Here is a 27,359-nt window from a genome sequence, read left to right on the forward strand (position 1 = left end):
TGGCCGTGGGGTGTGCGCTGGGGTTGGTGCGGACTCCTGGCTTGGCTGCACTGGGCCCCGCTTGTTCTGCAGGGGCTTTTGTGTCCGGCGTTGGCTTGGCTTTGTGTGCGCGAGTTTCCGCTGTGCTCCGTGGCGCAAGTCCCGGCCGAGAGCTGTGAGACTCGGAGGCGGTAGCGCGGCCCCCCCACCCCCCCCCCGGGCAAGGAGCGAGCGCGCCGGCGTGAGCGGCGGGTGCAACGGCTGCGGGGAAGGGGATTCGCCGCCGCCGAGATGCCGGAGTTCCTGGAAGACCCCTCGGTCCTGACGAAAGAGAAGTTGAAGAGTGAGTTGGTCGCCAACAATGTGACGCTCCCGGCCGGGGAGCAGCGCAAAGACGTGTACGTGCAGCTCTACCTGCAGCACCTCACGGCGCGCAACCGGCCGCCGCTCGCCGCCGGCGCCAACAGCAAGGGGCCTCCGGACTTTTCCAGCGACGAAGAGCGCGAACCTACCCCGGTCCTGGGCTCCGGGGCCGCCGCCGCGGGCCGCAGCCGCGCCGCCGTCGGCAGGGTAAGGACGCACGGCCGGGGCCACAAAGGCAGGCGTTTAGCGGTGGGCGCCCCCCCCCCACCTCGCGCGCGCGCAGCCCTCTCTCGGCGGCGGGGCTATTCCCCCACCCGCCCGGGGGGCTGGCCTCTGGGTCTGCGGACGCCGAGCTCGGCCCCTTCGCCGCGGGCTCTCGGGCTCTGAGGGGGAAGGGTGCCGGAGAGGAGATCCCCGAAGTTAAGGCCGCGGGGCGCGCGTTTTAGCCGCGGTGTGTCGGGGGGTGTGAAGTTGGCCTTTGCTCTCGGGTTGCGCGCGGGTGATGGGCGCGCGCAGGCAGCTCTGTGTCCCTGGACGCCCGGCCGCTGGAGGTGGGCAGCTGAACAGGGACTTCCCTGCCCTTTTCGAAAGCCCTAAGGAGGGTCAGTTCGAAACGGCTACAGGTTACGTTTGAGCGTTTTCCCGCTTTATTAACAGAAATGACTAGTAACCGGGTCTCAGAGCGCTCCCTGGAGGGCAATTTGTGACATACTGATACCTAACCAAAATTTGAAATAAAGAAATTCCCGCCTTTTTATGTTTTTTGCATATGGAGGGCTTTTTGAACGGTTTATGTTTTTCTTGTTCGTGTTACTCCTTTCCAGCAGCAGGCCGTCTTTTGGCGGGGCAGCGTTACTCAAAATTAAACGAGCATTTTAAAATACACCTTTGAGTGGTTATCATAGACGCGCAAATATTTAAAAATTCTAGTTACTTAGGGCTTGGGTTTTAGGGGTTTGGGGGGTTGTTTTTCCTTTTGGTGTATTTGCATGAAAAAAGGAGAAGCTTCGGAATCAGGAGAAATGTTTATTTCATGACATTCTGCTCTGTCATTGTTGCAATTTGGGATATCTAATCCCGGGTAAACTCAGATTGGCTCCAGCAAATGCATATTTCGTTCGAGAATAGTTGGGTTTTGTTCTCTGGGGTTTTATGTGCTATTAGTATGAATCAGCCTGGTTATCAGGCTACAAAGCATAATAGAATGTAGTTAAAACTAGTGACTGGTGTAAAGTGCAATGCTTTGTAAAACATGGAAAGTGGAGTTTAGAGTTGTACTGATTACTAGTATAACTCAAAATGACTGTTTCTTTCGAAGTTATCTTAAGTTTTAAAAAATTTATCCAGTGTATTTTCTGGACTACCCAGATGGAAATGAAGAAAAGATATAATAGACACATGTAGATTTAATTAAATCTTAGCCTGGGCTTTAGAGAAATTGAAAACCTTATGTCTTAAATCGATGCATGGCACATAGTAGTGCCAAATAAATATTGGTTTGTTAAGTAAAAGATGGATCGCACCTTCTTGTTTCTCATGTCTTGTTTTTGAATTTGAAGAAAGCCACTGTACTCCATAAGAAGAAATTTATTTTTGAAATAAAGTATATCCCTTACCTGTTTCTCCCCAACCCCTCTGAAAACGAAAGTAATATTCAAACTATTAGTAAAAATTTGGTTGAAAATGAAATATCTTCCATTTAAATCAGCACATTTTTTTTTAAGTCTTCTATAGAACCTTATGTTGGTCTCCTGTGCAAATGTATCATTCTTGAGCTGTGGAAGTATTTGGTTGTATGTTTATGATAGGATTATTCATTCTTATTTTGATGATGATTCGCTGTCGACAGAAACAGTTGTCTTGGTTTTGATGTTTTTCCTTCAACTTTTTCAAAGAGTGTATGTCCCGATCTACCCTGTGTGTTCTTTGGGGTGTAAGAAGAACCTGAATGTAAAATTTTTTAATTTCAGTTCAATTATCCAACATTTTTGAGTTCCTATCATGCGCTCTTAACTGCAGGAGTTTGATTTCTGCAGACCTGCCAACCACCATAGTTAATTTTTTAAGAGAACCTCCTATGTCCAGTAGCATGTATCTCAATGTTTGAATCCATATAGATATCAACTGTGTCAAAGACAGCTTTAAGTTTTTTCTACCTTGTGTATTTAAAACTCAAAAAAGTGTACCCTGGGTTGGGTGCAGTGGTGTCAACAACTTGAAAAAGCTAATAGTGGTAGTTGGTCACTAACGTCACTTTCCTCTTTAAAGCACATTGAGTAAAAATGAGTCCTAATTTAACTAAGGAGTCTGATAAATTTTTTTATCAGGCATAGGAAAAAAATATATTGAATTTATAAGAAGACAACCTTAGACCATTTATAATAATTGGTATATAAAATTATTCTCCTTTTATATGTACAGTGTTTTATGTTCTAGTCATTGTTAGCCCTATGTGTAATAACAATATAGAGTCACATTTCTTAAAGAATATTTATGCTCTAGGAGAAAGCCAAATTATGTTTGACAGTTTCAGATAAGGCAGATTTTTTTAAATGGTGAATTTTTAACATTTTAAAACAAACATTAACATGGATTTGGCCAAGGACATAGCGTATACCTTCGATTTAAACATGGGTTTATGAAGAGTATTTTTAACTAAAGGAGAAATTGTTTCATTTCAGCCATTGCCATGGTCAGGTACACTTGATGTGATAGGGCAAAATATTTGCATGTTCAAAATTTGGTTTTAGTTTTCTTATTTCTATGCTTTTTATGCATCTTGATGGTAACCAGTATTTTCCAGTGATGAAATTATCAGCATTGTCAACACAAAAATAAACATTTACATACAGAGTTGATGGTCTGCCTTTTCGTTGAGGGTGCAAAGCAGTGTAGCTGTTTGGAATCCATTGGAGCATAGCATTCTTGAATGGTCTGATCTGATGAATTATGAATTCTTAACAGGAAATATTTAATGACATGGAACAGAACAGTAAAGAGTGTGTTAGGTAGTAAAAGTTAAATCATAAATTGACCACTATATTCTACACTAAGGTGTTAAGTATACAGACTTCTGAATCAGAATTATAGATTCAAATTCCAGTTCTGCCCTTATTCAGATGACCTCGAACAAAGAGCATTGCCTATCAGATGCTCAGTTTTCATCTGAAATAGGAATAATCTAATAGCAACTTAGAGAATTACTTGAGGTTGCATTTGTGAAGATGTCTAGTGCTCAGCAACTACAGCACATGTTAGCTATTACAATATGTGATTTCTGAATTTTGTCGTTTTTATTTAATGCCAGAACAATACAGTGCTACCATAATGTATTCAGAAGTGGATGAGGTAAGTTTGTGAAAGTGATATGTACGTAAAGTCTGCTCAAATGTTACCATATAACTGGGTATGCAGATTGCCTGAGTTACCTGAACAACTTTGGACTTGTTTCCTCTCTTGTAAAATGGGGATATTAGTATCTATCGCATAGGATTTTTAGGATTCAATAAGTTAATACATATAAGGCACTTAGAACACAATTTGGTATATATATGCTCAATAGAATCTGTTCTGTAGTAATAATTAGTTATACTTCAGCATCTTTGCTACTAATGGTAGAGATTTAAATAAGAGTGGTTCATAGGTGATATCACAGAACTTTTGGATTTTAAAGTTGAAAAAGAAATTAGAGATCATCTGGTAGTTGGGAAGAAACTGGAGAACAGTGCCTGGCATGTAGCTGGTACTTGGTATTTTGACCGAAGGAAACTACGAGATTACATGATTTGCTTAAAGGAACAAAGCTCTCTGGAGGCAGAAATCATTACAACTAATGGCTCCTTCTTCCTGGTTGAAACTGCTGGCTTGATAAATATGTATACTCCCAATTTTTATTCTTATTAAATTTGATATTTCATAGAATGGCATTACTTTTCTGGAGCTTTTCTCCGTAAAAATAAAACTCAGGTGGCCCGTTATGAGCACCTGCTCTATTTGACTTACCTTATGCCAGTTTATTGGCCTTTACTTAAAATTTCCTTGTACAGCTGTAGAGTTTCAATATGTTTTAAGAAAATGTGAGGGAGTTGGTTTCCTGCTTGGATATGCTAAATCTTTGTTTTTTCTTAATAAGAAATTGGTTTTTTAAAATAAGTGGCTAATTTCCCCCTCACCAGATGGTACTTTGATTCATTCATTCAACAAAACATGTATCAGGTACCTATTCCTGTGTCAGGCACTCTTTTTAATTTTAGCTGCTTGGGATACAATATGACAGTGCTCCTGCTTTGTGTTACCCTCTTAAATGCTACATCTAAAATCACCTGAGCTGTACATCAAAATACAGATTGTCAGGCCCAATATTAGGACTCAGAATGGGGTAAGACTTTTTAAAATAGAGGCAACTTTTCCTAAAGTTTTGAGGTTTTGATAACAAACCAGGCTTAAGGACTATTGTTCAAGGAGTTTACCATCTGGAGAAGGTAAAACATATGTACAGATAACTAATAAAAAGCAGAATGTAGTTAGTGCCAAAGACAGATTATTTCTTGAAAACCTCACGCTGCTTCAGGAAGTTGAAATTCCTGGATGTTTGGTTATAGGAGTAGGATTTGAACATTCTTATGGTTAGAGGGATTTTTTTCTACAAGTAATCTGTACCTGACTGCCTTTTTTTCTTTAAAGTATTTATGTTACACAATGGGGTTTTTCTTCCCAACCTGTCCACACTTTTGGAATATTCAAGTAGGTCACAGGATTAGGTCTCTTTGATTAAAAAAAAAAAGAAGTCTTTTCTAAAGAATTCAAGGATTTGATATATAGAACTCTTAGACTCTGGGCAGCTATTTTGACATCAAGGTGTGAGTTGCTTAAGATTTGAGCTTAATGATCCTACATTAGTACAATATTAAAGCCTTCTGAAAGTACCCTTGGTAACTTTTCACAGACATTTAAAAAATTGTATTGAAGATTTCTCATGAGTTGACATCATTGTTCTTATTATGTTCTTTATATGAAGTATTTCACATTTTTATTTGATTGAGAAACAAATTCTAATACATGACAAATAATGCCTGATTTTTCTTTCCCCCTCAGCATCACTGGAAAGTAAACAGCCCATACAGCTCTATGATTTTTTTTTTTCTTTTTTTTAAATTTATTTATTTGGCTGTACCGGGTCTTAGTTAGGGCACGCAAGATCTTTAGTTGCAGCATGTGGGATCTAGTTCCCTGACCAGGGATCGAACCCGGGCCCCCTGCATTGGGAGCCTGGAGTCTTAGCCACTGGACCACCAGGGAAGTCCCCAGCTCTCTGATTTTTGCTATTTTCCATAAAATATTTCTAGGATGCAGTATTGACTCTTCTGCCTTAAACAGTAATTTGGGCCTACATTGACTTTGATGTTTGTGGCCATTATTTAAACAGCCGTTTATATTGTCCTCTGATGGTTACTGGGATTACTGAGACATTTGTAAAGCTATTTGCCACAACCCTAAAAGCTAACCATACTTTTGCTCCCTTACCCTGTTTAACCTTGGAAGTTTATATAGTTTTTCCAATAAAGAATGCCATTGCTTAAATTATTTTAAAACCTGCCTTTAAAATTTTTCTCAAAGCTTGTTCCACGCTTTTCAGCTAGTCTTAGTGAAATGGTCATATAGACTATGTGTGGCAACAAAGCCATGTCAGAGGTGATATGTAGCCATAGAGTCTGGCTGCCTTCATGAGTCAAAAACTGGCTTTTAAAGTCACTGTATTACAAGAAGAATATTCATTTGGGCTTCTTAAATTTTGATATGCTTGTTTAAAATAAATCATTTTTATATATAACATGTATTAACCTTTATGGTAAAATCTTAAACTTTCCTGGATTAATTTAAACTTTCAAGGATTATAGAAAAACCAGTAGTAAATTGTATTTACAGTTATCTGGATGAAAATGTTGAGACTCAGACTTTTTGCTCTTTTGAATTTTTGATGCCGTCACCTCTTTAGATAGTTAACCAAAATTGACTATTTTAACAGTAATATCTAAAATTTGAGTTACTTGCTTGGCTTATTAGGTTTGTATAATTACAGCTGAACTTAGAAAATACTTTTGAATAATAAGTTGCTTTTAATTTAATCAAATTGCTAAGCTCTACTATAAGTCAACTTGAAGGTAAATTTGCATGTTTATTGTATGCAGTGTTATTTATATAGTATCAATAAATGAACATTTAAAAATTCATGTGGAAATGACAACTGGACTTCCTTTACAGAAAGCCACAAAGAAAACTGATAAACCCAGACTAGAAGATAAAGATGATCTAGATGTAACCGAGCTCTCTAATGAAGACCTTCTGGATCAGCTTGTGAAATATGGAGTGAACCCTGGTCCTATTGTGGGTAAGCTGATAAAATTTCAAATATCTTTTTATGAAGCAGTACCCCACACTGTTTTCCCTTCTTGTCTAGCAGGTAGAGTTTTCGTTCTAAGGACCAGTCTGTCATTAATCATTTATATGACCAGGACCTTAGTTTCCCTAACTATATAAATGAGGGAAATAAAACGAGAGAATTGAACTAATTAATCCCCAAGATTACCTCTGTTGAGATTGTTTTGTATTGTGCCCGTTGTCATACTACTTGATGAGACATATGGGTCTTATATGACAATTGAGGAAAATCTGAGGTAACATAGCTGGCCAAATTAATCCAAATCAGTAAGTTAGTGACAGACTTCTTAAAAGAACTCAAGTTATTCAATTCCCAGCGTAGTACCCACTTTCAGTTATCATTAAAAGTACCTATTAAAAAGTCTTGTTTTGATTGGAATTCAGGAACAAACTGAAAACTAAAGAACAAACCGAAAAGGAAAACTTAAAAGTGAATACCCTGGATTTTCATCATTTGGTTACTGTTAAGTCAGTGAGTTTGCAAGGCTGATGGTGCCTTAATTTTGGAGGGTCTTGGCAATAACCTCAAGATGAGAAAGTTCTATTTGATCTTCTAAGTTGTGTAAAAAAAAATTTTTTTTTTAATTGACTGCATCAGGTCTTAGTTGCAGCACGTGGGATCTTCGTTGTGGCATACGGGCTTTCGTTGCAGCACATGGGCTTCTCACTAGTTGTGGCACGTGGGCTTAATTGCCCCACAGCGTGTGGAATCTTACTTCCCTGCTCAGGGATTGAACCCACGTCCCCTGCATTGGAAGGCGGCTGCTTAACCACTGGACCACCAAGGAAGTCCCTGTAAATTTTTGAGTACTGTAGATTTGGGGGTTGTTTTTTACCTATAGGTGTAGTTGCAAATAAGAATTTAGAATATTGTCTTTCTTTTGTCTTATTTAATGTACGGCTTCCCAAGAGATGATAATAAACCTATTAGTATAATTACCAACAGACATTTGATACCCTTTTTATATTTTTCATTTAAAATTACAAAAGGGAGGTGCTGAAGACTGTGTATTGTGTATTAACATACATTAAATTACATGTTGATATACCAGTTGTTTATTTTTTCCCCAGCTTTATTAAGGTATAATTGACAAACAAACGTTGTACATTTAAGGTGTACAACGTGCTGTTTTAATATACATGTACATTGTGAAATGATCACCATAATCAAGCTAATTAACATATCCATCACTTCAGAGTTTTCTTTTATGCATGTATGTGTGGTGAGAGCACTTAAGATCTACCTTCCTAGCAAATTTCAAGGATGTAATACAGTGTTGTTAACTGTAGCCCAAGCTACACTTAGATTTCTAGAACTTATTCATCTTGTGTAACTGAAATTTTAAGGCCAGCGTCTCCTTATTTCCCCCTCCCCAGCTGTTCATCTTAAGACTACTTATCTGTAACATTCTGAGATACGTATTGTTTCTAAAAAATATATGTTTATCATTTTATTCATCTTATAGAAATCAGGGAAAGACATATAGCTAGTGTAAAACAGAAAGTAAAAGCTATTTTTAGTTTTAAATTGTCATTGAAATGTTACTGAATTATTTATAATCAATTTTACTTTGCTATCTAATTGGCAAATCATTTCTCTTTGTAACACACATTTTCCGTAAAAGGTCATTTTTACTGCAGCAGTATATTGAAATATGATTTAACATCGTAAATTTACTCAGTGCTAGGTGTCAGAGATACTCAGTTTTAAAAAATGTGACTTTTAGGACTTTTCCCATAACTAAATGGCCTTTATAGGCATATTAGTCTCTTAGAGTTGTGGGATTTTAATCATAATAATTCAGAGGAGTACACTCTGTTTATAAACATGATTTTTCTACAAAGGCAAGTACTATTAGTACTAGAGAAATTACACAAAGTTCAAAACTTTTCAGTCAGAGATACTCAGTCGTACATGGCTCTTCAATAGGTTATCCATAGTAAGACTTAAATCAATCTATTATGTATTCTACCAAAAAAAAAAAAACCAGAAAACCATTGTTATAATCATTTATTAACATCCCAGAAAAACACCTATTTTAGAAAAGAATCCATTATGTAGTATTTTTAAGCATTTAAGTTTAGAAAAGGAAACAGTGAAAAGTAACACTTTAATGTTTCTAAAGCTAATGTCTGAGCTGGATCTTAAATAAGACAATACAAGTAATAAAGCAAATTCTGCCTTAATACAGGAACAACCAGGAAGCTATATGAGAAAAAGCTGTTGAAACTGAGGGAACAAGGAACAGAATCTAGATCTTCTACTCCTCTGCCGGCAATTTCTTCTTCAGTGGAAAATACAAGACAGAATGGAAGTAATGACTCTGACAGATACAGTGACAATGAAGAAGGTAAAATTTTATATGATGTTAATAAAGTATATAATCAAAAAAATCAAATTTTTTTCAGACTCATAAGATACAGTAACCATGAAGAAGATAAAATTTTAAATAATATTACCAAGATATATGTAAATTTTGTTCATATCATTAGAGTAGTCCTCCAAGTAATTTGATTTAAATACCTTTTGTTGAGAATTCTAAGAAACAGAAAAGTAGAAATGTCTAATTTTTTGTCACGTAAAATCACTCTCTATCTTTTTTGCTGCAAATTTCATCTTTCTAAGAGAAAAAAGTATTACAAGTAGAGACAAAGTTTCCCCAGTTATCCCTTTCTAAGTATCATCTCCAGAGAAGCAACCACTATCATTAATTTGATGATTATCTTTCCAGCCTGATTTTAAATACTTTTTCATATGCATCTGCCTAATACATGGTATTATCTTGTACTTGAAAAAAAATTTGTGTAAGTGATATGCTAAATCTTATCACTTGCTTTTCTTTACTCTGTTATATTAAGATCTCTTACTGATTCATTACATGTGTCTGATTTATTTCTCGTAATTGATATGTAGCAGTAGTATTTACATACGGCATGTTTTCTCTGTTCTCATATTGATAAGCATTTAAATTTATAGTTTTTGCTAGAAGATCTGATTTCAAGAAAACTTTATAGTAAATATTTTGACATGTTTTTAGTAGACTATTTTAAGAAAATTTGGCCATGGTATATAAATATTTTTCGAGTAGTACATGAAATAAACGACCTTTTAAAATTTATTTTAAGAACAACTTGACACTTATAAATTTTTAATTCATATGACTTGTTTGTTAATTTCATGACTATTTAATGACTCAAATTGTTTATATCTCCATAAGCATTGCCTGCCAGGGCACAGTCTGTCAAATTGGTTGTTCAGAATGTTCCTTCAACAGCACTATGTTATTAGCAAAGAGGCAAAGAATAGAATCAGCTTAAACACAAGTAATGCTTAAACTTCCTGCCTCTTTTGCCTCTACAGGAAAGAAGAAAGAACACAAGAAAGTGAAGTCCACTAGGGATTTTTTTCCTTTTTCTGAACTTCCAACTACTCCCTCTGGTGGATTTTTTCAGGGTATTTCTTTTCCTGAAATCTCCACCCGTCCTCCTTTGGGCAGGACTGAACAACAGGCAGCTAAGAAAGTACATTCTTCTAAGGGAGACCCACCTAGGGAACCTCTTATTGCCACAGCCTTGCCTGGCAGGGAACAGATGCAGAAGTTAGCTTCTGGAGGGAATTTGTTTGTTTCCTCCAAGTCTAGCCATGATAGATGTTTAGAGAAAAGTTCTTCGACATCTCCTCAGCATGAACTCGCTGCCATGTTGGTCTCTGCTGCAGCTTCTCCTTCACTGATTAAAGAAACCACCAGTACTTGCTATAAAGACATAGTAGAAAATATTTACTGTGGAGAGAAAAGTGGAATTCAACCATTATGTACTGAGAGGTCCCATGTTTCAGATCAGTCAGTTCTCTCCAGTGAAAGGAGAGCACTAGAAGAGTCTGAGAGATCACAAGTAATTTCTCCACCACTGGCTAAGGCAATCAGAGATTACGTCAGTTCTCTGTTGGTCCAGGGTGGAGTAGGTAGTTTGCCTGGGACTTCTAGCTTTACACCCCCACTGGATGTAGAAAATATATGGAAGAGAATTGATGCACCTAATTTTCGAGAAACAGAATCCCTGTCTCCTCCACGAAAATTACCTAGACTCAGTGAAAAGTCAGTAGAAGAAAAGGATTCAGGTTCCTCTGTGGCATTTCAAAATATACCTGGATCCGAACTGATGTCTTCTTCTGCAAAAACCGTTGTCTCTCACTCACTGACTACCTTAGGCATAGAAATGTCTAAGCAATCACAGCATGATAAAATAGATGCCCCCGAACTATCTTTTCCCTTCCATGAATCTATTTTAAAAGTAATTGAAGAGGAGTGGCAGCAAATCGGCAGGCAGCTGCCTTCATTGGCATGCAAGTATCCAATTTCTTCCAGAGAGGCAACACGGATATTATCAGTTCCAAAAGTAGATGATGAAATCCTAGGGTTTATTTCTGAAGCCACTCCACCAGCAGGTATTCAGCCAGCTTCCCCTGAGTCCTGCGATAAACAGTTGGACTTAGCACTTTGTGGAACGTATGAAGCTGCAGCATCAGCATTGCAGATTGCAACCCATACTGCCTTTGTAGTTCGGGCTATGCAGGCAGACATTAGTCAGGCTGCACAAATTCTTAGCTCAGATCCTAGTCACGTGCACCAGGCACTTGGGATGCTAAGCAAAACATATGATGCGGCCTCATTTCTTTGTGAAGCTGCCTTTGATGAAATAAAAATGGCTGCTTATACCATGGGATCTTCCACTTTAGGTCGCCGGTATCTCTGGCTAAAAGATTGCAAAATTAATCCAGCTTCTAAGAATAAGCTGGCTGTTACTCCCTTTAAAGGCGGAACATTATTTGGAAGAGAAGTATTCAAAGTAATTAAAAAGAGTGGAAAAAAACACTAATAAAATTAAGAATAAAGACATCTATCTTATCTTTGATATGGGGAACTTGGCAGCTTTTCTAGGAATTTAAAGTACTCTTATGCCAGAATTTTCTAATGTCTTTTTAGTCTCCAGAATAGGCTAATTTCAAAGTGTCAAACTTCTACCAATTAAATTTTAGTATAAAAGTAATTGCCTACATATATCTGCCTTTTTTTTTAGTTGCACAGAAAGAAAGCCTGATACTAACAGTTTAAAGCTTTTCTAGATAGCATTTTTTTCTCAAATAGTTCAGTCTTTCCTATTTTAAGATTTTACAACTCTTCAAAACTAAGAAAATTCCATTAACTAGATTATAAGTTGAGTCTCCATGGTTTTAAATATTACTAAATATTTTATTACTTTCCAGAACTTGTCTACATATTTTCTCTTATTTTCTCACTTGTGTTGTTTTTTTACTGATATCTACAGTATCGTTTGTAATAGTCCAAATCAGTGCAACTCAAAGTGCCAGTCTACAAACTGTTACTGATCCACAGATAAGATAAACGTGTACCAGAATTTGAATCTAGATGAATGACAGGTTTTATTTTTGTGGTAAAACTTTATTGGTAGAGGAAAGACAGTGCGCTGATTTACATTCTGGCGCAAATGCCTCGTTTTTTCATGGACTGGTAGCAAGCAGTTGGTGGACTACACTTTGAGAAATACTGCTCTAGACCATAGTATTCTGGGATAGTGCATTCTCACCATCACTGTAAAACTATAGTCAGATGAATTAGGAAAGATGGGACTTTTTTTTTAATAAGTAACACTTTTAAGGTACGTTGTAATTCATGTATGATTAGGCTTAATCTAAGCTAAATTCTAAAAGCAAATTTAAGTTATTTTTTTAAGTCATAAGAAATCCTACTATATCCCAGTTTCTGTGTGTCTATATAAAGCAATATATTATTCTCTGTTTTCATTTCTATGATTGTAAGATGAGAGAGTCTAACTGTAGAGGCACTAGATAATCGAATTTCTTTGTATTTTTATGGAAAATAGTAGTATTAATTATAAACAAAATATAGTCCCTTGGGACTTATAGCCATTACTATATTCTTAGACTAACCTATCCATCTTTGCAGCTTTCTGGGAGTAATTCTATTTGTTATTTGTCTTCTGAAATGTACATGTATACATGTACCTACTAAGTACTATGTGATTTTTTTTTAATGTATTACTGTAGAATGCTTTTGCAAATTCAATAAAGTTGTTAAATTTGAACAGTTTTGTGTGGTCTCCACAAACATGTTGTATGTGTGTTTTATTCTTAGAGTTGCAACGTTAGATATTTGTGGATGAACAACATCCCTTTTCCATTTCATCACTGAAACTCACTTGACATTCCAATGGTTTAGCTGAACATATTCAAATTATTATTAAATGTTCGGGTTTTTTTTTTTTTCCCTATTTGAGGACAATGGTTTTGGGGTGTCTTTTTTTTCCTAATTGAAGTATAGTTGATGAGGACCATGTTTTTATTGGCTATTGGAATTTAAGTTTGTAAGAGGAATTATTCTGTAACCAGATATCTTATTTGTTTAATCAGTTTCTGCTCAACTACTATTGGGTTCTTTTTGCTTTCTGATTCTTAGGTTCTGAGTTAATGTAAGACTTTATAATGCTAAAGATTGTCCCATAGATAATAGAGCCATTAATAGAATTACTGGGAAGTGGGGGATGGAGTTGATACCTTAATCCTAAATAAAGATGGAACTATTTGAACTAACATGGTAAAAAAATCACTGTTTATTTTTGGGAAACTTGCAAGTAGACTGGACTGACTGGTACTAGGCTAGATATTTAGCAAGACACATAACTATCTTGACTACTTTTTAGCACAACTGCATTGAATTCATGCAAAACTAAGCTTTTGTTTAAGAGTTGACTCCATTTCTGTCTCATAAGAAAGTAACTTTTTGGTAATAGAAGTTTTAGAAGTGACAACTGACATTAATTTTGCTATACTATGATAAATGGCCACAAAAATGCAGAAGCTAACTAAAATTTTTATCAAGTCTCTTGAAAAGTCTGGCCCTTCAAATGGTGATAAAATCAAAACTAGGAGAGTGGGATATTGAAGCCTATGATAAAAGATATACGTATTTGAGTTGTTATGGTAATAACCATCACGGTGATTTGCTATAATATACATGCACTAGCTTCTCTTCCAAGAAATGGTACTTTATTATGGGGGAGGCTGAGGAGAAGTGACCTGTGGTTGGTTGTACTTTTCTGTGAACAAGTTTCTTCCATACCTCTTCAATTGTACCCAGGGTTTTTATAGTCACATCAAAAAAGGACAGACTTCTAAAATGCACTTATGTATAAACGTCATTGTACTTATTGTTATTAGCGGCTTGATACCATACAAGTTTTTTTCAGTCTTAAAATTCTCTATAGCTTTTTCCCTTCCATATTCTAAATTTTAATTTAATAACTAACCTTTGTTTATGTAGTAAAAATGCACTGTATGGACAAAAGAATGGTAACAACTATGTATTCTAATGTACTTTTCCCACTTCCTAATTGTTTTCAGTGAAAAGCCTCCATGGGTTTTTACTTTGTTTCAGGCTATTAGTCCCAGAAAAAAGAAAGAATAAACAGGAAGAAGTGGTGATCATATTAAGGAGTGGGGGAGATAAATAAAAATGGAATGAAATAAAAATGGAAAAGAAAAGTTTTTAAAGACAGAAATTGCAGTTAACAAGTTTGGGTCTGTTGAGGTAGTACTAATATACAGACTTATTTTATGTATCAGTGTGCCGAAAAACCAGGGTTCCAGAGTAATGTTAGGATGACATTGTAGTTTATTGTGTGTCTCAGAGAGTAATGATTTCTCCGATGTTATTTCCAGACTCTAAAATAGAGCTCAAGCTTGAGAAGAGAGAACCACTAAAGGGCAGAGCAAAGACTCCGGTAACACTCAAGCAAAGAAGAGTTGAGCACAATCAGGTATCTTTAGCTTTATGGTCGCTGTATTCAGGTATAAGTAATCTTCTGACAACACTGATGTGCCTGGTCCCTGCCTTTAGTTCATAGTTGACACCCAAAATCCAGCACACTCGATAAAGCATTCATTAAATGGCACTAGAAATCTAAACTTTGTGTGTTTTGTCAGTAGTGTAGCCTGTGTTTACTGCAAAAGCAAGTGTTTAATAAATGTCTCATTTGTGTTTGACTCTATGCTAAGCATAGTTCAGAGCCAGTCATACTGCTTTTTAAGAGACATATTTTAAAAGGTGGAAATACCTAAGCAATTCTGATATAATAAAAAACAGGGGAATGGTTTTATATTTGTGTCTTTGTCTCTAGATTTTTGACTTTGCTTTTATTTTTGCCTGTCTTATAATAATTCTGTGGCTTTTCCCTCAACTCTGAAGCTAGTCTGATCCTAAGACCACACTGTTTTCTTTCCTTATTCTAGACAAAAATTCACCTTTTTATGGGTGAGGCAAGATGCAGTTTTCCAAAAGGAAAATGTAGGAAACTAAGGGGAAAATAAGCACAGGAATAATGAACTCAGTTTACAGCAAACAAATTATTGACTAATCAAGCATTGATTTGGCTGACGATTTACAAGTCAGCTATCCCTAGAGTCATTTTCCTTACCCTTTTTCTGTCCAGCTGGAAGATTTGTCTAGTTGGCTATTTATCTTTTCCATTTTCTCTTTGTCATTTTAAAGTCGCACATCATCAGTGGAAGTATTCTTGATTTCTTAAGCCATGTGTCTTTCTTAGTTTGATGTAGTTAAGTTGAATTTCAGAACTATTTGTTAGAAATGAGCTTGGTGACTGTATGGAGAATGTATAGAGCTTTGAATGAAAGAAGATTTGGTTTAATATTGAACCAAAGACTGAAATAAATATTTTGTTGTCTTTTTATCTGGTGTTGCCAGGGAAGAGCTGCAGGGGCACACCAAAGAATAAGGAAATAACAGAGCAAGAGAAACTAGGAAAATCTGGTGAAGGACACTGAAATGGACAGACATGGAGAATCTTGGTCCATTTTATGTAGGCAAGATGGTATAGTGCTAGCAAGAATGCATTGACTTGTCAGATAAGAGATTAAAAGGAGGGTGGGAAAATGGTTTTAAATATGGTTTAAGGTGTAATTGTTTGACCTGAGGAATCTAAACTGAGGGACAGGATAAATAGTCAAAGGAGAGAGTAGATTTAGGAGATGAGAGGCAGGATTAGACAACGGCCTTATTATACAAATTTTTTTTTTTTTAATTTTGGCTGCACTGGCTCTTCTTGGCGGCGTGCGGGCTTCTTCTCTAGTTGTGGCATGTGGCATTTGGGATCTTAGTTCCCTGACCAGGGATTGAACCCATGTCCCCTGCGTTGGAAGGCAGGTTCTTTTTTTTTTTAAATAAATTTATTTATTTTTGGCTTTATTAGGTCTTCATTGCTGCCCACAGGCTTTCTCTAGTTTCAGCGAGCGGGGCTACTCTTCGTTGCGGTGCACAGGCGTCTCATCGTGGTGGCTTCTCTTGTTGCGGAGCATGGGCTCTGGGTGCACAGGCTTCAGTAGTTGTGGCTCGTGGGCTCTAGAGCGCAGGCTCAGTAGTTGTGGCGCACGGGCTTAGTTGCTCCGCGGCATGTGGGATCTTTCCAGACTAGGGCTCAAACCTGTGGCCCCTGCATTCAGGTGGATTCTTAACCACTGGACCACCAAGGAAGTCCCACAAAATTTAAGTCATATGGAAGAGTAAAGGGAAGAGTTTACTGACCCTTCAGTCACAGAACCTCAACAGCTGTCAACGTTCTGCCAGTTTTATTTTATCTTCACCTGCACCCTGCGGCGTTTTTAATTCCTTTGGTTTTGTTGTTTGTTGCTGAAGTATACTAAAACAAATCTCTGCCATCATCTCATTTCACACATTAAAATTTCAGTATATATCTCTAAAAGACTGGAGCTGATTTTTGTGTTTTTTTTGTTTTTTGGGGTTTTTTTTTTTGGTTTTTGTTTTTTTTGCACAGGCTCTGGACGCACAGACTCAGCAGCCATGGCTCACGGGCCCAGCCGCTCCGCAGCATGTGGGATCCTCCCGGACCGGGGCACGAACCCGTGTTCCCTGCATCAGCAGGTGGACTCCCAACCACTGCGCCACCAGGGAAGCCCTGGAGCTGTTTTTTATTTATATATATTAGATATATATGTTAGATATGAAAGAATTATTAATTTTATTTGGAGTGATAGTGGCATTGTGTGTGTGTATAAAATCTTTCATATCTGTGTTCAAAGCTTTATACATTCTCCATACAATAATCTCCAGTTTCAGGAATGTCTCTTTTATGATTGAATTATTCAAATCAGGTTCCATACAAACTCCACATATCATTTGGTGTTTTTGATTTTGTTTTGTCTTTTTTTTAATTAATAAATTTATTTAATTTTAGCTGCATTGAGTCTTCATTGCTGCGTGTGGGCTTTCTCTAGTTGTGGCGAGCGGGGGCTACTCTTCGTTGCGGTGCACGGGCTTCTCATCGCGGTGGCTTCTCTTGCTGTGAAGCATGGGCTCTAGACACACGGGCTTCAGTAGTTGGAGCATGCAGGCTCAGTAGTTGTGGCACGCAGGCCCTAGAGCGCACGGGCTTCAGTAGTTGTGGCCCTTGGGCTCAGTAGTTGTGGCTCACGGGCTTAGTTGCTCTGCGGCATGAGGAATCTTCCCGGACTAGGGCTTGAACCTGTGTCCACTGCATTGGCAGGCGAATTCTTAACCACTGTGCCACCTGGGAAGCCCTTGTTTTGTCTTTTAAGTCTGTAGCTATTTCCACTAAAACGGTTTTCCGTCCCTCCGTTTATTTGGTGAAGAAACCAGGTTAGTTCTCTATAATATTTCTCACATTGTGGATTTGGCAGATTGCTTCTTCAAGGGTCGTTTAATTTGCTCTTTCATACCCTGGATTTCCTGTAGACTGGGAGTTAGAACTATAGTGGGGCTGTGCAATAGACCTTTCTGTGATGATGAAATTGTTGTATATCTGCTGTTCATTAAGTAGCCACTTAATACTTGGAATGTGACTTGTATGGCTGAGAAACTAAAATTTTGATTTTATGTTATTTAAATTTAAATAACTACACGTGGCTAGTAGCTATCATTTTGTACAGCACAGATCTAAGGGGTTGGTTAGATTTGAGTTCAGTTACTTTGACAAGAATACTTCACAAATGGCGTTGTGGCCTTCACATTGCATCATTTCAGAAACACATGATGTCCTTTTGATGATGCTAAAATTAATTAGTAATAGGTTCAGGCGTTGAAAGCCTGATTCATCCGTTATAAAGTTCCACATCGCCCTTTCATTTAATGGTTATGACAGCCATTATGATTATTTCCTAGATACATTATTTCATTACTTCAAATGAAATAATGGATCTAGGAATTCTCTGATTCCTTTACATCTGTAACTGGAATTCTTTTATAAAGAACTTTCCCTTGTGAATTGCCTAGTTACCTTGAAATAAAATTCATATAGGAGAGCCAGGATAAATGCTTACATGCCTTTTATTTGCCAGTTATCAAGTTAAAGTGCTTTAGTCATTTTGAAAAGCGATCAATAATATCTTTTTACTACTGTGGTTTTTATATATTTGATTTATGATCAATTGCAGTCATTATTCTTTTTTCACATTCAAGTTACTGAATTGAGTTGAGTTGATTCCTGTATCCTTTTAGTGACCCCATTTGTCTTTGATACTTTCTTGTTTGCTGGCACAATAAGAAGTCCTGGGCTGTATATTTCCGGCCTCTTATCAAGTCAGTCATTTTTCTTAAGAACCCCTTATCCTTTTAATAGAAAGTATTATTTGGAAGCTACCTACAGCCTGGATACTAGTGTGTTCATTCCTACTGGGTTGTCATTGTTCTAGGCTTTTTCAGTAGGTAAAGCTAGGAGTACTTACTTTTTAGAAAGAGAAGATAGGTCATGAATTCCTCAAATTTATGAATGCAGGCTAATTTCTAGGTGTCACACTTGTATCACTTTTCTCTTATGCTGAGTATCTTGGTTCTTAAAATAATATTGTTTCTTATGTAATTTTCACTATATATATGTTTTTAAATAACAGTATTACTACTAATAGTAAAGCTGCTAATTGTATCTTCAGATGGGGGGGCAGTTTTTCTTATGTTAAGGAGATAAAATCAAAATACTGTGCTTAAAGTCACTTGAAAGAATTTTTTTCTTTCATATTTATTTTTTAATTTTTGAGAATATATATGTGGCTTTATTTGGGCAAAAGAAGAGTCAGAAATCTGGTTTCTATCTTTGTTCCTTCTATCCATAGGTTACTATTTTTATTAAGTTTCGGTTTATATTTTGTTTCTTTTTGAAAATATAAGTAAATAATAGATTTATATATTTATTTATGCTCCCCTCCATATATGAAAGACAGCCTACATTGCACATCTCTATTTTTCTGTTTTTAATCTAAACACTTATCCTGAGATCATGTCAAGATATAGTATAGCCTTCTTCCTCATTGCTTTATACCACTGCATGGTATTGCATTTTATGGATTTACTGTAATTTATTCAGCCACTTTCTTTTTGATGGATATTTTGATTTTTTGTTATTGATTATTCAGTTTTGTGCTATTCTGAATAATGCAAAGTTACACCAGTGAACAGCCTTTTTACATGTGTTGTTTCATGTTTTAGCCAGTTTATCTTCAGGAAATCTAGAAGTGGAATTGCTGGGTAATTTTGCTAGATGTTAGCAAATTGCCCTGTGTAAGAGTTGAAGCATTTCACATTCCCACAAGTAATGTATGGGAGTACCTTTCTCTAATGGAGGAATATGATGCTGTTTTTTAAAAAAATAAAAGTTAATATGAATAACCATATTGGTCATGTTTTACTTAAATTAATAGTTCATTAAAGTAAGGTGGCTTTTAATTATCTTGATTATTTTTTTATAACCTAGTTAAAGCTTGTATTTTTACTGAATGAGATTTATAGCCTCCTTTAATAACCCAGCTCCTGCATTCTCATGTGCCTCAACTGCCTGATGTCTTCTGAATAACTTTTTACCTGATAGGGTTATTTTGTTTCTTCCTCCTGTTGTCTCCATGATAAATTGAGGACTTTCTATAGAACATCTTGCTGAAAATAGATGACACTACAGTCCTTATTTTGACCACAGAGCATATAGCAGTCGCATTACTAATTTTATGTAGCAATGAGTTTTTCTTTTCAGTCAATAATTGCTTGGTCCATCTTACTCTAAGTAGTTACAACACTGAATTGTAACTATGTTTTTTATTTATATTTTCTTCTCAAAGTCACTTGTTGCATAGTGAATTCTGGTAGAAAAATTTTTTTTCAGTCTTCAAGGTATCTTTTCTGGTTGTATGAAAGATAGTTTTCTGTGCAGATGATTAATTCTAAATTAGATGATAGGCAAGAACTAATAAAATTGGTTGACAGTCCTCAACCAAAGAATTTAATAAACCTGAGCAAAAGAAAGCATAAATGATTTATAGTTAAAAGTGTCCATCCTACCCCTGTTCCCAGCTATTTCCACAGGCAACCAATGAATTTCTTGTGTTTTCTTCCATGGGAGAAAATTTAAAATGGAACTTGGCCTTTAATTTCAAAGATAACTAATTAAAATGTAAACTTTTTTTTGTATTAAGTGTAATAGTTTCAATAGATGTTTGGTAAAATTTTTGATGAAGAGATTATTTCAGTTATTTATTCAGAATAAAACATAACAAATGGAAAGTCCTGGAATTTGGTAGATAACCAATTTTAAGCGAAAAGTATGTCTCTTCTTCCCCCCTCCTTACCTTCATGGATGTAGGTCAAATATCTAGGCTTTATATTGTATTAGTTGCATAACTGATAACTTTATTAGCCCTTTAAAGTAATGTTCTTTTTAATTCTTTGAGGAGTTTTTAAATACTGAGTATACATTGATAATACCAGGTAGACTATCAAACTAGAATATTTTTTAAATACTCTCATTGTTTTTATTGGCATTGAGCAATTGATTATTAAAGAGGAAGCAGTGTTGGAAGTAGTTTGAAAAAAATACTTGGCTTTGAGACGCATCATAAGTCAGTTACATTATTCTCAACCCTGGCTGCACATCAGAATCCCTTCGGGAGCTACAAAATTTAATTAAGCCCAGGCCGGTCTAGAAGAGATTCTGACTTAATTGGTCTAGGGTGGGGTTGGGGCACTTGGTATTTTTTAAAAGCTTCCCAGATGATACTGTGCCACCGGGATTGAGAATTTAAGATTAAAACTAGTGTTCCCTTCTACTCAAATAATCAGGAATTTATTAATAAGCATCTATTATATGTGTATGTAATTTGTTTACAAATTTGTCTTTTGACTAACAATGTTTGCATTCAGCAAATTTTTCCTAATTGATAGCTGGAAAAGAAACCCAGAGATTCAGATTGAGAGTCAAAGGGGAAACTCTTATAAAGTCAGTTCCAAATATAGATAAATACAAAACCAGATGTATGAAACTATGTCTGTATCTTGTGGTGTTTTGGTAGTAATGCTTCCAGCCAAATAAGTGTACTTATTGGATGACTGCTCTTGTCCCGAGATAAGAGTAAAATATATCTATCTTTAAAATTAATAGACACTAACTTAGATATAAAAATATCAGTTATCTACATAAAATATTAGCTTGAAAGCAAATGTGATAGTATAAGCATATTCTAGTATAACTAATCATTGATGGATGTCCTCTAGTTAAAAGAATTTAAAAGAATCATCTGGTAATAAAAGTTTCAAAAGTTGAATAACTTGATCCTTGGAATGTAGAATCTCAGGCCTCACGCTGGAGCTACTGAATCAGAATATGCATGTTAACAAAAGCTTCAGGTAGAAGCACTAGTCTAGTGCTTTTCAAATAGTTATGTGAGGACTGCTAAATTATTTTTTAAATGAGGAAAAATCAGTCGACTTTTCCAAGGAGAAATAAATCTGGGACTGGAAATGGACAGTGGTCTATCCCTATTACCATTTTTTCTTTTTTTTTCAGTAGTGAGGAGTGAGTGGCACTGAGTCCTGGCAGTGACATTTTAGGCTTGCCTGTTCACAAAAAAAGATGACCATCAAGTTTTTGTTGCTGCTCAATTTTATTACCTGTTTCTAAGATGAGTTTGACACCTGGGAACTTTTAAGTCAGATAGCTGTGTATAGATTATTGAAACTGATTCTATTTAAATAGTCCTAACTGCACGACAAGAATAATGTTTAATCTGTGCTAACAATTACAAAATTTGTATTTTGTTTTAAAAGGAAACTGACTTGTTTTATATAACAAATGACTATCTTACAAGTCATGATCAGCCTGCTTTTTTGTTTAGACAGCTAGAGATGCAGCTATGATACTGGAGCCAGATAGTAAACAGCAAGTCACAAAAGGAGCCAGTGATAAATTGATGTCTTTTTTTCCCCTCTCACTTTTATCATAATATGTGAGCTCCTATAGTTGGACTCTAATGTATTTTACCATATTTTAAGTGTTTTCTTATGCCTACATATCTATTCAGTCAATACATTTGAAATAGTTTGAGGGCATAGCATTATTTTCAAATGCTGGCATTTGGAAACTTTTCATGGATTCTCAGTATGCTAATATGGCCATCATTATTAAGGTGTTTGATATTAGAATATGACTTTTTAATGTGTTGATGCTTGAATAGAGCTATTCTCAAGCTGGAGTAACTGAGACTGAATGGACAAGTGGATCTTCAAAAGGCGGACCTCTGCAGGCATTAACTAGGGAATCTACGAGAGGGTCGAGAAGAACTCCGAGGAAAAGGGTGATGCAAGGCTTATTGCTTAGAATGGGGTTCTCAGATTGGCAGGGTTTTAGTGGTTATTTTATATTTATTGTTTTTGTTTTGTTTTCAAACTAACAGGTGGAAACTTCAGAACATTTTCGTATAGATGGTGCAATAATTTCAGAGAGTACTCCCATAGCTGAAACTATAATGGCTTCAAGCAACGAAACTTTAGTAAATATGTTTCATAAACTATACAAGTGGTATTCTTTGTCAATTATCCTTTACTTAGAATTGGGGAGGTGGCGAATTTTGGCAAACCTCAAACACATGTTTTTAAACATATTTTAAGCTCATTTTCCCCATATAATTCTGAATTTTAGAAGTTTTCAGTGTAGCCACTTTAATATATATATAATTCATTGTGCAAGAATACTTAGTGTTATAAGGATACTTTTTTGCTAACATGTTTAAAGAATAATAAGGCTTCCTTCACATATGAAACACTAATGTATTTCTAGGTTCTTATGCCTAAATTTTTATTAAGGGAAAGTTTCAAATATTAGAGAAATCGACTATCATTTTTTCTTTTAACGTGTCTTTGTTATGTTTGGATAATTCTGAGTCTGAATAATTTGAATCTTGGCAGGTTGTCAATAGGGTGACTGGAAATTTCAAGCATGCAGCTCCTATTCTGCCAATCACTGAATTCTCAGACATACCCAGAAGAACACCAAAGAAACCATTGACAAGAGCTGAAGTAAATGAATAAAATTTAGATCGATGCTATCATTGATCTTTTAATGAAGAAATATTTATATTTGTTTTTTGGAGTGGGAGGGAGCAGAGCTTTGTTGGGTGGGGGTGTGTGTGTCTATTTATGTGCATATATTATCTTAAAGACATACTTTATTAGTGACAATGGAAAGTAATATCGTATGACATGCTAATACTATCCTCTTGCTACTACTGTGTGCCTCTTTAAGTTCCAGTTTTCAAGGGAGTGCTCATTTGTGTGCTGCTTGTAATATGTTCTCTTTGTTAAAATGGACGTGAGTGGAAAGTGTTACTTGGGCTGTGGGGGAAGCTATACTTACTACCTTTCATTGAAAGGTCAGATAATGGGACTTTAAAGTGACTTTGTATTATACTTGAACTGATTAACTCCTGTAAAATTAAGCTTTAAAGTACTAACTGCATGGATACATTATAATTTTAATGATTCTTTATCAAAGATTATTTTGATCTGGGCATAAATGTAATTTAGCAAAGCAATCAGGTTGTTTAAAAAATTATTTTATGTTTCTTAAATTAGGAAGATTGGATTGACTCTCTAGTTAAAAGCATATACTAAAATTTGTTAAAAGATCCATCTTAATTTGATATCTTCTATATTTGATCATTTATTTTATTACAAAATTAAGAGGAAGAAACAATGTACTTTTAATGTCAATGAAAAGCATTGGAGGGAACTTACACTGCCATATTAGCTATACTAGAAAGAAATAAAAAAATTTTATTTTTTGTTTTTTTTGTTTTTAACTTACTTGAATATGTGCCCCCCATTACAACATGAACATATCTTCACACTGAGGAAATTTGAAGAGAGCCATGGAAATGTATGGATAATTAAGCAATAATGAATTCAGAAATGGCAGTTGTAAAAGTTGGATAGATTAAGTGCATTCTGTTCTCCAAAGCTTCTGTTTAAAATTATGTTCTAATTATTGCATATTTACACTAAATTTTAACTTCTGGTTTTTTTTTGTTTGTTTGTTTCTTATTAGGTGGGAGAAAAAACAGAGGAAAGAAGAGTAGAAAGGGATATTCTTAAGGAAATGTTTCCCTTTGAAGCAGCTACACCAACAGGAATTAGGTATTCAGATACACTGAAACAATTATTTAGTGTATTCAATTAAGGCATTTTTATTTATTTATTTGTTCCCACCTTTATTGAGATATATTGACACATTAAACTATATATTTTGGGTATACAACATAATTATTTTATATATACATACATAAATGAATTCTAATTTTTAATTCTTCACAAAATTACTGTACCTCTGCTCTCTAAGTAAACTGTTCTTTTTGGGAGCACTTTAATTCTTCTAAGCACTAACTAGTTCATATTCTTGAAAGTTGAGTCAGTTTCAAAATTAACTTTGTTAAGCTGAAAGGTTGTAAATAAATCATTTACCTACTATTAATTCTTATTTTTAAATCTAAACTGAAACCTGGTAAGAAGGAAATCTGTTTTATTCCTGAGAGTCTCTCTTTTCTAATTGAAAAGACTGCTTTTAGGTATCTGTTGAATTGTTTCCTGACTGAAGGAATCACAACCAAACTACCTTATTTTTTTCCTCTTATCCCCTAAATATATTAGCTTGAAAAACCTTTAAGAAGGCAAATTTAGTGAATATTTATAATACTCTGAATATTATTTTCTAATAAAAGATACAAATCTAACTCTTTAAATGAAAAATGTATAGAAGTTTTTAAATAGGTTGACTGATCTCACTGTTGATATTATATGACAATTTTCTACTGTTACCTCAAGGAATGTGTTTGGAATTAGGAGTAATAATGTCATTTTATGTTATTTAAGTTATGACTTTATCTAATAGTTGTTTTTCTCTTCCTCCTTTCACTCCCAACAGTGCTAGTTGCCGCAGACCAATCAAAGGGGCTGCTGGCCGGCCATTAGAACTCAGTGATTTCAGGATGGAGGAATCTTTTTCGTCTAAATATATTCCTAAGTATCTTCCCTTGGCAGATGTCAAGTCAGAAAAGACGAAAAAGGGACGCTCCATTCCCATGTGGATAAAAATTTTGCTCTTCGTTGTCGTAGCCTTTTTTTTGTTTTTGGTCTATCAAGCTATGGAAACCAACCAAGGAAATCCATTCTATAAGTTTCTTTCTAATGACTCTAAAAAAGTCAACTGAATGATATCTCTTTGGCACATTCAGCTTGGTCTCCTATTTTTAATAACTGTATTAAAAAAATTTGTGTACACTTGACTCAAGAACAAAAAAAAATGTGATTTCACCTCAGTAAATGTAGTATTCCATTGAAAAGCAAGCAAGATATATATAAATGGACTTCATTCAATGTTTTGGACTTCGGACTAGTAGGAGATCACTTCGTGCCATATGAATAATCTTTTTTAGCTCTGGAACTTTTTTGTAGGCTTTATTTTTTTAATGTGGACATCTTATTTCTTTTTTGAGAAAAAATGTATATTGTTTTTGTGTATTTGGGAAACAAGAAGGGCAAAACGTGGTAGTATAATGTGAAGCTACACATTTAAATACTTTGAATTCTTACAGAAAAGATTTTAAGAATTATTCTCTGCTGAATAAAAACTAGAGACATGTGAAACGTGAAATTCGGTAAGAGAAAAAGTAACTTGAGATTGTAGTTTTGGTGACTGCAACAAAGTTTGATGGTGTTTATGGGGAAAAGTACAGTGATAATCTCTTCTGTAACTTTTATTAATAGTAATAATGTTATTGTTGTAGCCCTATTGTACTCACTTTTTAAAAGATATCTAGTATTGTGAATGTCCTACTTCGGTAAGACCCATTTAAATGCAGTTGATTTTTAGCAGGGATCTATCAGTGCAACTTACACATGTTTTAGAGAACTGTTAGCTGGCTGTACATGTTTTTAAAGACTGTTTAGCTAGCTATAAGGCTATAATTGGAAACTTGTACTTTTTATTTAAAGCAAAACATTTATTCTATCAATCCATTACCAAAATATTTTTTAGATAAATAGGTGTGTGTGTGTGTTTAGAAGTTAGAAATTTTAAACACCAGTCTTAGGTTCCATTTGGATTCATTACTGAATTATCTTCTGTTACCAAAAATGCATTTTGCCAAGTGTTTTTTTGCCCTATATTTCCCAACTTAATTTGATTTGAAAGTATGTGCTTTTAAAAGCAAAAAGTATGTGCTTTTAAACTACATAATAAACTTTCCTTGGATACACAATAGTTAATACATAAATTTTTAAACTCTGAAATTGAGGCGGGCATTATGATTTTTGTTTACTTTTGAAATGTTTAACTTTATCTTTGTGGTTGACTAATTTTTTTTTTAGCTAAAACTTACCTCATGTATAACTTTGTTCGGTAAAGTAGTAGGTAATTGAAATTTCAGTAGAATCAAGTAAAACAAAAATTTTGATTGAATCATGTGAGTTTCAACTTTACAGTCATTGACAGTAAAGCACATTAAAAATGTAAGTTTTTTAAAAATATCTTCTGAAATAAAAAAGATACTTTTTAAAAAGGAAAAGCTGAAGATGTATATTTAGACCAACACACAAGTTTGATTTGCATCAGCCATAGTCTGATATTTAGCTTTTAGATATTTTGTAGACAGTTTTCACTTTGCAGTTGACCAGAAATATTCGTAGGTCTCGTCTCTGCAAAGGCAGTGGGAAACTTACTCCTAGATCAGAAATGCTTGCCTCTCCAAGTAAAAGTGTTTTGAGATGAGCCACAGAGGGAGCACATTTTATTCAGCGTTGCCTCTATACAGTGATAGCAGTCTACTTTTACTTTTTTTGTTTTTAAACTTTGATTCCCATATTGCTTTCAATCTTTCGTTTATAATTAGAAATTGTGAGAAACTGCATTTAATGTTCAGAAATGTGGGAAGATAAATCAGACTTAATATGTACATGAGATCAATTTTCTAATAGGAAAGGTATGGTCCAAAATAGCAAAGTAGGACCAGGTAAAACGCGTAGTCTTTTTAATTTTTTAAATGTGTACTTGGTCTTTTGTCTGTGTCTGTTTTCTTCCACTAGAATAAATGTGTCCTTGATGTAAATGCAAAGCATTTCTTCCTGATTAAACTTGTAGATGTAGACTTTACAATTTAATTCAATAATAAAAAAGTAATT

At 35.3% G+C, this 27,359-nt stretch overlaps 1 protein-coding gene across 5 annotated transcripts; it reads left to right on the forward strand.

Moving 5' to 3' along the window:
* On the forward strand, window positions 1-27,359 carry TMPO (thymopoietin). Of its 5 annotated transcripts, XM_082850638.1 has the most exons (9): window positions 1-549; window positions 6,604-6,730; window positions 8,973-9,131; window positions 14,540-14,637; window positions 22,364-22,483; window positions 22,583-22,678; window positions 23,094-23,204; window positions 24,232-24,320; window positions 25,105-27,359. In XM_082850638.1, the coding sequence occupies exons 1-9, from the start codon at window positions 271-273 to the stop codon at window positions 25,388-25,390; spliced, it is 1,365 nt and encodes a 454-aa protein (XP_082706764.1). In that variant the 5' UTR covers window positions 1-270; the 3' UTR covers window positions 25,391-27,359. The 5 variants fall into 5 exon arrangements, with proteins under 5 accessions (XP_082706764.1, XP_082706765.1, XP_082706766.1 ...); XM_082850639.1 differs by lacking the exon at window positions 23,094-23,204; XM_082850640.1 differs by lacking the exons at window positions 22,364-22,483; window positions 22,583-22,678.

Source organism: Leucopleurus acutus (assembly GCF_964270905.1).
Source record: "Leucopleurus acutus genome assembly, chromosome: 11".
NCBI lineage: Eukaryota > Metazoa > Chordata > Mammalia > Artiodactyla > Delphinidae > Leucopleurus > Leucopleurus acutus.

Excerpts from the sequence above, each read along its gene's own strand:
- TMPO (XM_082850637.1), top strand. The coding sequence starts at position 271 with ATGCCGGAGTTCCTGGAAGACCCCTCGGTCCTGACGAAAGAGAAGTTG. Across the intron at positions 550-6,603 it reads GCCGCGCCGCCGTCGGCAGG|AAAGCCACAAAGAAAACTGA; the intron begins GTAAGGACGCAC and ends CTTCCTTTACAG. Across the intron at positions 6,731-8,972 it reads GAACCCTGGTCCTATTGTGG|GAACAACCAGGAAGCTATAT; the intron begins GTAAGCTGATAA and ends GCCTTAATACAG.